Raw genomic sequence first — 15,444 nt, 5'->3', positions numbered from 1 at the left:
CTCTCTCTCTCTCTCTCTCTCACACACACACACACACACACACACACACACACACAGACACAAACACACACACACTTCTTTTTAACACTGTGGTTTGCACTTTTGTTGATGAAGGAATACTATGCACATCCCTTTATCCTCTTCAGCACCCAGCTCTTGTCCAGAGTGACCAGTTCACAGTGGACCGTTCACTACCCTAACTGCATTTACCACTTCTTGTGGCTAGCTTCCTACCATGGACTGGTCCTCCATATCCTCATCTCTATAAGACACAACATTCTAAACTTTATGGATTGATTGATTGATTGGTTTTTGGGTCATACCCGGCAACATTCAGGGGTTACTCCTGGCTCTGTACTCAGAAATCGCTCCTGGAAGGCTCTGGGGACTATATGGGATGCCGGGAATCAAACTGGGTCCCTCCTGGGTAGGCCGCATGCAAGGCAAACACTTTCTACTATGCTAGCTCTCTAGCCACAAGACACAACATTCTTTTTGTTTTGTTTTGTTTTTTGTTTGTTTGTTTTGGCGTCACACCCGGCAGTGCTCAAGGGTTCCTCCTGGCACTATGCTCAGAAATCGCCCCTGGCAGGCACAGGAGACCATATGGGATGCTGGGATTCAAACCACCGTCCTTCTGCATGAAAGGCAAACGCCTTACCTCCATGCTATTTCTCCAGCCCCTCTTTTTTGTTTGTTTGGGTTTTTTGTTTGTTTTTGGGTCACACCCAGCAGTACTCAGGGATTACTCCTGGCTCTAGACTCAGAAATTGCCCCTGGCAGGCACAGGGGACCATATGGGATGCCAGGATTTGAACCACCGTCCTTTTGCATGAAAGGCAAATGCCTTACCTCCATGCTATCTCTCTGGCCCCAAGACACAACATTCTACAAAGCACTCAATTCTACCCTTTAACTGAGTCTTCCATATGACGTGTGAAATTAGTTTTACAAACACTGTTTTTCAAAAAAAAAAAAAGGGGGGCCAGGACCAACATAATAAACAGCAAGCAGTGGGCTTGCATTGTATACTGGGCATAGCATAGCCATAAAAGAAAATAGGAGGGGACGGGGTGATGGTGCAGCGGTTGGGCATTTGACTTGCACACAGCCGAACCAGGACAGACTTCAGTTCAATCCCCAGCATCCCATATGGTCCCCCAAACCAGGAACAATTTCTGAGCCCAGAGCCTGGAGTAACCCCTGAGCGTCACCGGGTGTGGCTCAAAAAAATCCAAAAAAAAAAAAAAAAAAAGGAAAAAAAGGGGATAGAAAGAAGTTGAGCTCAACTTTGCAAGCAGGAGGCCTGGTTCGATCCCCAGCATCGTGTCATCTTCCAACACCGCAGGAGCACCCGCTGAGCAATGTGCCAAAGAAACTACTCCCACTCAAGTCCCGCCAGTTATGGTCCATAAACCCCAAAGAGAAAGGTACTTTATAAGTGTACCTCCCACATGTCTCCACAGCTCTAAATATGGGCAACAAGCAGGCACCTAGAAAGTTCAGCCCAGCCGCCCCCACACATGGGGCTGGTTGTACCGGTCGCCATAGGCTGATTATGGCCTACTGGGGTTCAGATCTTTCCAGGAGACAACCAGAAACCAGCAGCACAAGTCTCTGCCTTTCTCATCTGACCACAGAGGCATCCAGTCCCCGCATGCAGAAGGATGCAAGAGAAGAAGGGCCGAAGCCAAAGCAGCTAGCTGACCTTGATGATTTCCTCATGGCCATCATTGGATTCCACCAATTCCGAGGCCAGGGAATGACCCGTTGAAAGGCTGGACACCATGGCATAGGTCTTCTTGCTTTCCTGCAAGAAAGAGGGAAGAAAGTTCAGAAGTCATGTGATAAGCCCCTTGGCCAATCATGTGATCATAGGCCAATCATGTGCCCCTTAGCCAAGACCGAAGATCTGCTCCCCCAGAAGACTCAAGGATTGGATACCCTCCCCTCAGAAATTCATTTCGCAGCTGCTCAAACACAAGGAAACAAGTGGGGCTTAGAGAATAGAGTTTGGTGTCTTTATGGCAGGTCTGGTGCTGAGTGCATTTCCCTAACAACTATGACAGACATGAACCCTTTGCCTTAACTGTGGCCACCCTATGCAGGCCAAGGAAAGCTGAACTCAGAAAGAAAATGCACGATTGCCCAATTTTGGTTTCAGTCACTTAAGGGAGTGGGGTGACAGACAACTCTGCTCAGCCAAGCTACTCCGTCCACAGGTTACAGGTTGCCTTATCCATAGGCTCCCCTTCACCCAGCCTGAAAGAGAGCATTGCTGAATTGTTCACCCCCAGAATGTCCACATGAGACCAACCAATGGCCTCTTAGCTCCTGTGCAGGCTCAGATGTCCCAGAATTAACCACAGGCCAACACCCAAATCCCCAGGGTCCATATGTATCCCAGAAACTAATCAAATGAAACCAGGTGAGATGATAGGTATTTATCTAGAGATCAGTCCAACCAACTTCAAAGGCAGTTTCCTTTCCCTTCCTTCAAAGGGAAATTATTTTCTTTTATAATTCAAAGAAGGTAAACAGAGCACCACCCCACTGGAAGCTAAATAGAAAAAGTGAAAGGAGAAATGGGGTGGGGGGGGCATTAAGAGGCATAGGCTGCGTCCAGAGAGATAGCATGGCGGTAAGGCGTTTGTTTGCCTTGCCTGCAGAAGAACAGTGGTTCAAATCCTGGCATCCCATATGGTTCCCAGAGCCTGCCAGGAGCGATTTCTGAGTGCAGAGCCAAGAGTGATCCCTGAGCACTGCAGCCAGGTGTGGCCCCAAAACTAAACAATAAGCACATAAAGTTTAAAAATAAAAATTTAAAAAAGGAAGTGGTTCAGGTGACTGGAGCACTGCTGGGCCTGAGAACTGCACCCCCAAGGCCTAAACGTGAGGATTTAGGCCTGCAGAGCCCCAGGAGTCTCACTGGGAGAGGCCCCAACTTCCTGAGCATGCTTGAGGGGCCATAAAAAAGGAATTAATAGGGGCTAGAAAGAAAGTACAGCAGGTAGGATGCCTGCCTTGCATGTGGATGATCCAAGTTTGATCCCAGCATTCCAAAAATGGCCGGGGCCGGAGAGAAAGCATGGAGGTAGGGCATTTGCTTTACATGCAGAAGGACAGTGGTTCAAATCCCGGCATCCCATATGGTCCCCCTAGCCTGCCAGGAGTGATTTCTGAGCATAGAGCCAGGTATAACCCCTGAGCACTGCTGGGTGTGACCCAAAAACAAAACAAAAATAGTCCCCAAGCTTCCCATACAGACCATCCCATATGAATCCCTGCTAAGAATAATTCCTGAATTCAGAGTCAGAAGTAATCTCTGAACATTGCTGGATGTAATCTCCAAAACCAAAGAGAAAAAAAAAAGCAATAACCTTGAGAAACAAGAAAGACATTCTCAGGGGTCAGAGAGATGCAAGGCATTTGCCTTGCATGCGGTCAACCCAGGAAGGACCCAGTTTGATTCCCGGCATCCCAGATGGTCCCTCACTCTGCCAGGGACGATTTCTGAGTGCAGAGACAGGAGTAACCCCTGAGCACTGCTGGGTGTGACCCAAAAACCAATAAATCAATAAATAAATAAAGTTTACAAAAGAAAAAGAAAGACACTCTCAAATCTGAAGCTCCTCTCACTCGCTGGAATAAAGCCACACGTAAGAAATGTGGAAACCCTCCTGGCAATAGCCATTAAGCCTTCCCAGCCTTGGCAATAAGGTGTTTCTCCTGAGAGGCCTGTTTGGATGAAAGCTGGGTCACACCCAGAAATGCTCAGGGGCAACTCTGGCTCTAGATTGCTCCCATTTGTACAGGGAGTGAAGGGGCTGGAGGGCCACGAAGGCAACTTGGTTCCTCTCCCTTGCAAAGCAAGAGCTCCAGCCCTTCGAACTCTCTCTCTGCACTGGAAGCTGGCTTTAGGAAAACACTTAACTCCTGACTAGAAGGGCTTGATGCTAGGGCTGCAGCAAGAATGGTGGTAGAGCATTTGCCTTGCAAGCTGCCACGCCAGGTTCGATCCCTGGCATATGGTCCCCTGAGCCTTTCCACAAGGGATTCCTAAGTATCGAGTAAGGAGTCAGGAATGATAAGAGCAAGGTCTGGTGGGGCTGCAGCGATAGCACAACGGGTAGAGCATTTGCCTTGCATGCAGCCAACCAGTGTTTGAGCCCCAGCATCCTATATGGTTCCCCAAGCCTGCCAGGAGTGATTTCTAAGAGCAGAGCCAGGAGGAACCCCTGAGTGCCACTGGGTGTGGCCACCCAAAAAATAGAGTAAGAGTGAGCACCTATGAATGTGGCCCCAAAACAAAACAAAACAAAATCAGGGCTTGATGCTCATGAAAGCCATTGAGACCATCCAGAATTGGGGCAAATTCATTTCTCTTTTTCTGTTTTTGTTTTTGTTTTTAGGTCACACCCAGCAGCACGCTCAGAACCTGGCTCCACGCTCAGAAATCACTCCTGGCAGGCACGGGGGACCATATGGGATGCCAGGATTTGAACCACCATCCTTCTGAATGAAAGACAAATTCCCTACTTCCGCGCTATCTCTCCGGCCCCCAAATTCATTTCTCTTATCACTGTCTCTCACTGGCCCCATGCAGTTGTCCCAAAGCTTTCTAACCTCAGGGATTGCTTGCCAATGCCTTTTCCCCTAAGTTTCCTGTCCTCCTTTTCTCACCTGGGTGCCTGCAGTCCCTCAGAACTCAGGTCACATTTTCCATGACACTTCCCTGCATCATGGAAGAATAACCCTCACCCCTAAGCCCTGAGCTCCCTGGGGCTCACACATCCTCTGGGGGCCCCTCGCTGAGTTGTGCTCCTGAAGACTCACCTCCTGAAGACTCGCCTCGCTCGTTTTTAGGGCCCTAATCACAGGCAAGTCATTTCTGAATGCATTTGGACTACTTCATGATGCACAAGTTAAGAGAACATGACAAAAGAAAAGTAATAAGGGCCCGGAGAGATAGCACAGCGGCGTTGGCCTTGCAAGCAGCCGATCCAGGACCCAAGGTGGTTGGTTCGAATCCCGGTGTCCCATCTGGTCCCCGTGCCTGCCAGGAGCTATTTCTGAGCAGACAGCCAGGAGTAATCCCTGAGCACTGCCGGGTGTGGCCCAAAAACCAAAATAATAATAATAATAATAATAATAATAATAATTAATAATAATAAAAGGGTTGTTTGCATGCAGGGAGGGCACATCCTGTGGTGCTCTGGGCTTATTCCTGACCCTGCTCAGGGATCACTGTTGGCAGGGCTCGAGGGACCATGCGGGGTGCCAAGGTTCAAACCCAGATAGAAAAAGGAGTTTTAGGGGCCAGAGTGGTAGCACAGTGGTAGAGCACACGGCTGACCCAAGACAGATGTGGGTTGGATCCTCAGCACCCCAGATGGTCCCTGAGCCAGGAGCGATTTCTGAGCACAGAGACAGGAGTAATCCCCGAGCGTCACCAGGTGTGCGCCCCCTCCCCCCCCCAAAAAAAGGAGTCTTAAATCACAAGATAAATAATACTGGAAGTAGTTGCCTTGCTTACATAAGCTTGACCCAAGCTTGAATCCCCAGAACCATGTATGACTACCTAAGCAGTATCATGTATGATCCCAACACCTATTCATCCCCCAAAGAAGTTGTCAACTCCTTTCTCCAGGACACAGGCAATTTGATTAAAATACCATCATTCATGGGGCTGGAGCAGTAGTGCAGTGGTAGGGCGTTTGCCTTGCATGCGGCTGACTCAGGACTGACCTCGGTTCCATCCCCGGCGTCCCATATGGTCCCCAAGCCAGGAGCTATTTCTGAGCTCAGAGCCAGGAGGAACCCCTGAGCGTCACCGAGTATGGCCCCAAAAGACAAAACAAAACAAAACAAAAATGCCATCTCCCAACTAGAGATGTGGCTCAGCCATAAAGTAGATGCTGAATAGTTGAGAGACCTCTTTTTCATCCTCCGCACCACAGACAAAGCCCACCATCTGGCAGTAACCACAGCTTAAAGCTGTATAAAAGTCGGGGGTACCTCTCAGAAAAAAAGAACAAATGAGTCAGTGATGCTTATCAGAGCTCAAGCTAGTCGTCGGTTCAAAGGTCAGGTGTCATAAATCTAGACAGATGAAATAAAGAACATGGGCCACTAAACTGGACAAGGACCTGGAAACGTTTTGTTTTGTTTTGGGGTCACACCCAGCAAAGCTCAGGGGTTACTTACTCCTGGCTCTTCGCTCAGAAACCACTCCTGGCTCAGGGGACCCAATGGGATGCCGGGGATCGAACCTGGGTCCATCCTGTGTCGGCCACATGCAAGGCAAACACCCTACCACTATGCTATTGCTCCGGCCCCTGGAAGCATAGTCTCAACTATTTATGTTGGCAGAACTCCAGAGGGAGAGAAGGAGGGAAGATCCCAAAGAACTCCAGGGACTGCAATGATAGTACAGCTGATCTGGGTTTGATCCCTGTCACCGTATGGGGTCCTCCAAGCACCACCAGGAGTGATCCCTGAGCATAGAGTCAGGGATAGTCCCGAGAACCTCTGGTATGGACCAAAAATTAAAAACAACAACAATGGGCCGGGCGGTGGCGCTGGAGGTAAGGTGCCTGCCTTGCCTGCGCTAGCCTAGGACGGACAGCGGTTCGATCCCCCGGCGTCCCATATGGTCCCCCAAGAAGCCAGGAGCAATTTCAGAGCGCATAGCCAGGAGTAACCCCTGAGCGTCACAGGGTGTGGCCCAAAAAACCAAAAAAAAACAACAACAACAACAACAACAACAAAGAACAACCTCCAAGGGTCCAGAGAATAGCCAGCAATTTAATGACTGAAAGAGCACAAGGCTATAAGTCTACTCATTGGCACCTCCCATATATACCAAGTCCTGGTGTTTGTGGGTCCTGTAGGCACTACTCCTTGGGCCCCCCAGCACTGCAATGGGGCATGTGGTCTCTAGCACTGACAAGTGAGTGCCAAATCCACAACTAAAGTGAGCAAGCCCTGAGGCAGGAGTCCAACCCTTGGTGAGCACTGCAAGAGCACCACAACCAGATGTGCAACCACTGGAAAACACCATCGCCAAGTATGTTTCATCACCAGCCACAGTCATTGCCAAATGCTGTCAACCTTGGAGGGACCTGGCTCGATTCCCTGTACCCCATATGGTCCCCCAGCCTGCCAGAGGCGATTTCTGAGCACAGAGCCAGGAGTAACCCCTGAGCACCACTGGCTGTGGCCCAAAAACCAATCAATCAATCAATGATTTTTAAAAAAAATAAAATAAAAAAAAAGATAGGGCCCAGAGAGATAGCACAGCAAGCAGCCGATCCAGGACCAAAGGTGGTTGGTTCGAATCCCGGTGTCCCATATGGTCCCCCGTGCCTGCCAGGAGCTATTTCTGAGCAGACAGCCAGGAGTAACCCCTGAGCACCACCGGGTGTGGCCCCCCAAAAAAAAACAAACAAACAAAAAAAAAAGATAAAGAAAACTCTCCAACTAATAAACCTAGAGTCAAGAAACTGAGAAAATCCCATTACAAGAGAAACACAAAATTCATACAAAGATGTTCATAAACAAAATTCTTGAAATTGGAGGAAAGTGGAACTTTACCATGAGAAGAAACTAGTTCAGGACCAAAGAGATAATGTAATAGGGAGGACACTTGCCTTGTACATGGCTGATAGGGGTTCGACTCCTGGCCCCTATATGGTCCCTCTAGGGAGCATTACTAGGTTGTGATCCCTTAGTGCATTAGTAGAATTCTTATCTAGCCTAAGTTTCAATTGCTGAAAAAGTCCCTCAAATGATAATTAGAGTTGTTATTCTTGCTTGTTTTTGTTTTTGTTTTTTTGCTTTTTGGGCCACATTTGGCTGAACTTTAGGGGCTTAGAGTAGGAGCTGGGATCATTCCAGGTGGTGCTTGGGGAATATGTGGTGCTAGGGGTCAAACTTGGGCCTCCTGCATATGAAATATATGCTACAGACCTTTGAGCTTTCTTCCTAGCTTCCATTAGTACTTTTTAAATTTAATTAAAAAAATGTTTTTGGTTTTGAGGCCACACCCGGTGACGCTCAGGGGTTACTCCTGGCTATGTGCTCAGAAATTGCTCCTGGCTTGGAGGACTATATGGGACGTGGTGTGGATGGAACCGTGGTCCCTCCTAGGCTAGCTCGGGCAAGGCAGGTGCCTTACCACTTGTGCCACCCCTCTGGCCCCTAAATTAATTTTTTATAAATGCACCATGAGTTACCAAGTTATTTTAGTGGAGTTTCAGACATTCTGGTGCCAACCCCATCACCAGCGTCAATCTCCTTCCACCAGTATGGCCAGGTTTCCTTCCAGCCCTCAGCTGTCTCTCTGGCAGGCACATTGCTAAGTTCAGGTGTTGTAGTTTGGATCTCATGCTTAGAGTTTTATTGGCTCCGTGGTTTAGATATTTAGATATACCACAGTTTGGCACCACTGATGTGTCGACAGGTCCTGCCCCTATTACCCTCATCTGCCTCTTTTTATGCAGCTACCTTTGATTTTATTTTTCCTTCCTTATCCTTATTTCTAAAATCTAGGGTCCTGGGAGATCTAGGTTTCTCTCCATTGATACCTCCTCCTGTTATTCTACAAATAATTGAAACCATTCCCATTTTTGTTCTTCTGGCTTATTTTTTTAGGTTGTATTTTTATTTGTGATATTTCCAAAAAATAATGACTTTATTTAAACACTGTGGTTACAAGGCTCGGGTTACTCCTGGCTCTCTGCTCAGAAATTGCTCCTGGCAGGCTCAGGGGACCATATGGGATGCAGGGATTCAAACCACCGATCTCCTGCATGCAAGGCAAATGCCTTACCTCCATGCTATCTCTCTGGCCCCATCTCTCTCTCTCTGTCTCTCTGTCTCTCTCTGTCTCTCTGTCTCTCTCTCTCTCTGTCTCTCTCTCTTGGTTTTTGGGCCATACCCGGTGATGCTCAGGGGTTACTCTTGGCTCTGTGCTCAGAAATTGCTCCTGGCTTGGGGTAACCATATGGGACGCCGGGGGATCAAACTGAGATCCATCCTAGGTTAGCACACACAAGGCAGACAGACGCCCTACCGCTTGTGCCACCACTCCAATCCCCAGTGCATACCAGTCTCTTCATCCACTCATCTATTCTTGGGCCACTTAGGTTGTTTCAGATTCTGGCTGTTGAGAATTGTTCTGCAGTTAACATAGAAACGTAGATAGCTTTTCTGCATTGTTTTGGGGCTCCTACGTTAGGGTGTTCTGGTGTTATTTCACTCAATATTACACCCCCAAATTCCACCTGAATTGCATTATTTCATTCTTCCTTGCAGCTGCATAGTATTCCATCTTCCTTATCCACTTATCCACACCAAACACCTATGGTGATTCCATTTCCTAACACTTGGTGCTCCAGGCTGCAACAAATAATGGTGTGTTTATGTCCTTTTGAAAGAATGCCTTTTGTGCCTGGGGATACATACCAAAAAGTCGAATTTCTAGGTTTTATGGAAGCTCTGTTTCTACTTGACAAAGAAACCTCCAGACTGTTTTCCACAGGAGTTGAGTCAGGCAATATTCCCCCCAGAAGTGAATGAGAGTTTCTCTTTCACCACATTCTTGCCAATACAAATTGTTCCTAATTTTTCTGCTACGTCATTCTCACTAGTATAAGATTGTCAGGTTTTTTTTTGGGGGGGGTCACACCCAGCTCAGGGGTTACTCCTGGCTCTATGTTCAAAAATCGCCCCCGGCAGGCATGGAGGGGGGACCATATGGGATGCTGGGATTCGAACCACCATCCTTCTGAATGCAAGGCAAATGCCTTACCTCCATGCTATCTCTCCAGCCCCCAGATTGTCCGTTTTGATTTAGATTTTACTGATAATAAGTGATGATAATAAGTGATGACCCTTTTTTCATGTACCTCTAGGCCATCTGTCTTCTTCTGGTAAGTTCATTAACTATCGCCATTTTTGACAGACAGGGCTTTTAGAATTTTGTTGTTGATCTTTGTGAGTACTTAATATAAATTGGGTATCAACTCTTTATCTAATGTGCTGTATGCAAATATTTTCTTCTGTTCAACCGGTTTTGTTGGTACGTTTTGTTTTTTTGGGCCATACCCAGTGGTGTTCAAGGCTCACACCCAGCCACGCTCAGGGGTTACTCCTGGCTCTGCACTCAGGAATCACTCTGGCAGGCTCAGGGGACCATATGGGATGCTGAGGTTGAATCCAGGTCAGCTGGGCACAAGATAAATGCCCTACCTACAGTGTTATCACTCCGGCCGCTCAAATCAATATATTTTTTTATTTTTCTCATGGTTCTTGTACCATGAAGAAACTGTTTTGATGTAGCCCCATATGTTTGCTTTCTATTGTGCCGCCTTCGCCAATGGCATTATATTGCTAAAACGCCTTTGAAGTGCAGATCTTGGAGCATTCTGTCAAGAGTTTTCTCAATGCATTTCATGGATTCTGTTCTGACCTCAAAGTCTTTGATCAACTTTGAATTGACGTTTGTGTAAGAAGTAAGATAAATCCAGCTTGATTTTTCAATATGTGGTTATCCGGGTTTTCCCAACACCATTTGTTGAAGAGGCTATTTTTTTTTGTTTGTTTGTTTTTGGGCCACAACCAGTGAAGCTCAGGAGTTACTCTTGGCTCTGCACTCAGAAATTGCTCCTGGCTCAGAGGACCATATGGGACGCCAAGTGTCAAACCCAGGTCTGTCCTGGATCAGCTGCGTGCAAGGCAAAGCCCTACTGCTGTGTTATGGCTCTAGTCCCGTTACCCCTATTTTGTTGAGGGTTTTAATCATAAATGAATGTTAGATCTTGGCAAAAGCTTTCTTTGCATTAATGATATGGTCATATGAATTTTGTCTTATCTTTTACTGATGTGGTATATTATGTTAATTGATTTGCTTTTAATGTTTGTTTTTTGTTGTTTTTTTTTGGGGGGCCACACCCGGAAGCACTCACGGGTTATTCCTGGCTCTGTGCTCACAAATTGCTCCTGGCAGGCTTGGGGGACCATATGGGATGCCAGGGATTGAACCGGGGTCCGTCCCAGTCAGCTGCTTGCAAGGCAAAAGCCCTACCACTGTGCTATCCTTTAGCCTGCGATTTTTGTTTTGTTTTGTTTTGTTTCTGCTTTATGATTTTTTCGGAGAGGCCATATCCAATGATGCTCAGGGGCTACTCCTGGCTATATTCAAAATCACTCCTGGGAAACCATATGGGATGGAATGCCAAGTATAAAAAAATGTGTTGACAATTTGTATTATTTCTCTGGCCCCAGATTTGCTTATATTAAACCATTCTGGCATCCCTGGGATAAATCCCACTTGATCATAGTGCATGTTTTTTCTTATAAAAATGCTTTTGGAATCAGTTTGATAAGATTTTGTTTAAGATTTTCCACATTGGGGGCTGGAGCAACTGCATGTAGCCAACCCTAGACGGACTCCAGTTTGATTCCCAGCATCCTATATGGTCCCCTGAGCCTGCCAGGAGCGATTTCTGAATTCAGAGCCAAAAGTAACCCCTGGGTGCTGCCAGGTGTGGCCTAAATTCCCCAAAATAAAAGAACTAAACTGAGGCTTTAGTTCTTGTAAAGATTATTAATTACTGTTTCAATTTTCTTGCTTATGATAGGCCAAATTTTCTATTTCTCCCTTGTTTGGTTTTATATTGCAGGATTCTAAGAGAGAAACAAACTATTTAAGGCATAGGTTATTTAAATCCCCAAGAGAGAATAAAAACCTCAAGTACAAGATAAATAATGTGGGGGCTGGAGAGATAGCATGGAGGTAAGGCGTTTGCCTTTCATGCAGGAGGTCATCGGTTCGAATCCCGGCGCCCCATATGGTCCCCTGTGCCTGCCAGGAGCAATTTCTGAGCCTGGAGCCAGAAATAACCCCTGAGCACTGCCGGGTGTGATCCAAAAAACACCAAAAAAAAAAAAAAAAGATAAATAATGTAAGAATCACAATTAATCTACCCTATACAACCATATAAGCAGAAAAAGAGTGGAATGACATTCACAAAGTACTGAATGAAAACTGTCAACCTAGAGTCTACCACCCTGCAAAGTTGTCATTGAGATGTGAAGGAGGAATAAAAACATTCTCAGACAAACAAGAACTGGCAAAAATTGCTATAATTAAATGAACCCTGCAAATATTACTGAAAAGCCACCCATAAAGATAAATAACTGGGGCCGGGAAGGTGGCGCTAGAGGTAAGGTGTCTGCCTTACGAGCGCTAGCCAAGGAACGGACCTCGGTTCGATCCCCCGGCGTCCCATATGGTCCCCCCAAGCCAGGGGTGATTTCTGAGCACATAGCCAGGAGTAACCCCTGAGCGTCAAACGGGTGTGGCCCAAAAACCAAAAAAAAAAAAAAGATAAATAACCAATTACAAAACCAACTAAAATTCACACAGAAAAATGGCATTCCAATCCTTCCTATCAATAATCTCTCTCTGTCATCGAACCAAACTCTCCCATCAAAGGGCACAGAATTGGGGCTGGAACAACAGAACAGTAGATAAGATAAAGTCAGAGAGATAGCATAGTGGTAGAGCGTTTGCCTTGCACACAGCTGAACCAGGACAAGTAGTGGTTCAAATCCCAGCATCCCATATGGTCCCCCAAGCCTGCCAAGAGCGATTTCTGAGCACAGAGCCAGGAGGAACCCCTGAGCGCTGCCGGATATGACCCAAAATCCAAAAAAAAAAAAAAAAAAAAAAGGTATTAGAGATAGGGGTTGTTGACACTATTTTTTTGGTTAAGGGAACAACTGGTCAAGAAGTACTAATGTTGATAAGCATCAAACGAAGGGACAGCAAAACCCAAACACACTGATGGAATGAACAGGAGTGAGAAACTTTAACATTCTAATTTTGCCAATAGATAGATTAGCCAGACATAAGATCAATAAACATGCAAAAACCCTGGCAGAGGTGTTAGAAAAACTGGTATTAATAAATATATACAGGACCCTCCTCAAAAAGCCAAATATTGGGACTGGAGAGATGGTATGGAGGTAGGGCATTTGTGTTGCATGCAGAAGAAAGGTGGTTGGAATCCGGCATCCCATATGGTCCCCAGAGCCTGCCAGGAGTGATTTCTGAGCACAGAGCCAGGAGGAACCCCTGAGCGCTGTCGGAGGTGATCCAAAATATATATATAAAGATTATATATATATATATATATAGGAGGCTAAAATGATAGTACAATGGAGAGACCACTTGCCTTGCATGCAGACAACCTGGGTTCAATCCCCAGTATCCCCTGAGCCCAACAAGAATAATCCCTAAGGGGCCAAAGCAGTGGTGCAAGCGGTAGGGCGTTTGCCTTGCAAGTGCTGACCTAAGAGGGACCGTGGTTCGATCCCCCAGTGTCCCATATGGTCCCCCAAGCCAGGAGCAATTTCTGAGTGCATAGCCAGGAGTAACCCCTGAGCATCACCTGGTGTGGCCCAACCTTCCCCCAAAAAAGAATGATCCCTCAGCACAGAGCCAGGAATAAGCCCTGAACATTGTCAGGTGTGGGCCAACTCCCTCCACACACAGACAAAAAAATATAGAAAAGCCAAATTCACATTCTTCTCTAGTGCACATGGGACATTTTCCAGAAAAGATCATATATTAGGGTAGAACTCAAACATAAATTTACAAATATAGAAATCATACCTTCTGAGGCAGGAGATGGTACAGAGGATAGGACGCTTGCCTTGCATGAAGCTGTCCCAGGTTCAATCCCTGTCATCCCATATGGTCCCCTAAACATACAGAACCAGGAGTGATTCTTGAGTGCTTAGCCAGGAGCAATTTCTGAGCACCATAAGGTGTACCCCAATAAAGCAAAAAAAAAAAAATTCTATATGAGGCTGGAGTGATGCAATATGCAAGATATTTGCCTTGATACAGCTGACCAAGGTTCAATTCCCTGGCATCCCATATAGTTCCCCAAACACCACCAGAAATAATTCCAGAGGGCAAAGTCAACAGAAAGCTCTAGGTGTGTGCGAATCACTAGGTGTGACCCAAAAATGAAAATAAAAGGTAAGAATAAAGAAAATTTATTTCAAGCATCATCTAGACCATGAAGACAGAAACTAACCATTAAAAAAAAAAAGTGGAAAAACTCCAGCATTTGGAATTTGAGCAAAACAATCCTAAATAACCATGACTTCAAAAAGAAAATCAATATTTCCCTGAAACTAATGAAAAATGAAGAAACAAACTACCAGAATCTATGGGACACAGAAAAGGCTATTTAAGATGAAATTCAGAGCTGTACAGTCCTATAATAAGAAAGAAGAAAAATCCCAAATAAACAACCTAAATGCATTTCTAAAATACCTGGAAAAGTATGAGTGAATGAATCCAAGAGAATCCAAAAATATAGAAGGAAGGAAATAATAAAAAAGTAGAACAGAAATCGATAACCTAGAAACCAAGAAACCAAGCAATACAAAGAGTTCATAAAACAGGATCTGGTTCGGGCCCGGAGAGATAGCACAGCGGCGTTTGCCTTGCAAGTAGCCGATCCAGGACCAAAGGTGGTTGGTTTGAATCCCGGTGTCCCATATGGTCCCCTGTGCCTGCCAGGAGCTATTTCTGAGCAGACAGCCAGGAGGAACCCCTGAGCACCGCCGGGTGTGACCCAAAAACCAAAAAAAAAAAAAAAAAAAAAAAAAAAACAGGATCTGGTTCTTCGGAAAAATAAACAAGATACACAAAAACATTTGGCTAAACTGACAAGGAAAAAATAAAGAGGAGAATACTCACATAAACCAGATCAGAGATGAAAGAGGAGAGATTACAAAAGGCCAGAAATTCAAGATATCATGAGAGGTCACTAGGAACAATTTTACACTGTGAGGAGATTATCTACTTCAAGAATGAGAGTCAAGGCCGGAGCAATAGCACAGCTGGCACGGTGTTTGCCTTGCACAGAACCAGCCCAGGTTTAATCTCTGGCATCCATATGGTCCCCTGAGCCTGCCAGGTGTGATTTCTGAGCACAGAGCCAAGAATAACCCTAGCCAGGAATAACCCGTGAGCACTGCCAGGTGTGTCTCCAAAACTTTTTTTTTTAAATGTGGGTAAATACGGCCAGAGTGGTAGCACAGTGGTAGGGGGTTTGCCTTGCATGCATTTGCATGTGTCTAGAATGGATCTGAGTTCGATCCTCAGCATCCCATGGTCCTCCAAACCTGCCAGGAGTGATTCCTGAGTGCAGAGCCAAGGGTAACCCCTGAGCGTCACCGGGTGTGGCCCCAAAACAAAACAAAACAAAACAAACAAAAAAGAAAAAAAGAGGATGCAATAATAAATAAAATTTTAGAACGTTAGTCAGAAAGGAACAGTGTAGGTCATGAAACTATGGAAAAATATAACAGGCTTTTCCTCTCTTCAATTTTCTAAATTATACTTAATGGTTAAAT

The 15,444-nt window shown here is 45.9% G+C and overlaps 1 protein-coding gene across 1 annotated transcript in view; it reads right to left on the bottom strand.

Annotated features, from left to right (window-relative positions):
* The window catches only part of TUFT1 (tuftelin 1), a 62,686-nt gene that overhangs the window by 26,940 nt on the left and 20,302 nt on the right, over positions 1-15,444 (bottom strand). Inside the window, exon 2 of the mRNA XM_049765982.1 lies at positions 1,709-1,810. Within this exon, the coding sequence (XP_049621939.1) occupies positions 1,709-1,810 (102 nt within the window). The remainder of the gene's footprint in view (positions 1-1,708; positions 1,811-15,444) is intronic.

This window comes from Suncus etruscus, chromosome 19, assembly GCF_024139225.1.
Source record: "Suncus etruscus isolate mSunEtr1 chromosome 19, mSunEtr1.pri.cur, whole genome shotgun sequence".
Classification (NCBI taxonomy): Eukaryota; Metazoa; Chordata; class Mammalia; order Eulipotyphla; family Soricidae; genus Suncus; species Suncus etruscus.
Note: the sequence above shows the minus strand (reverse complement) of the source record. Positions and strands in the feature narration are given on the sequence as shown.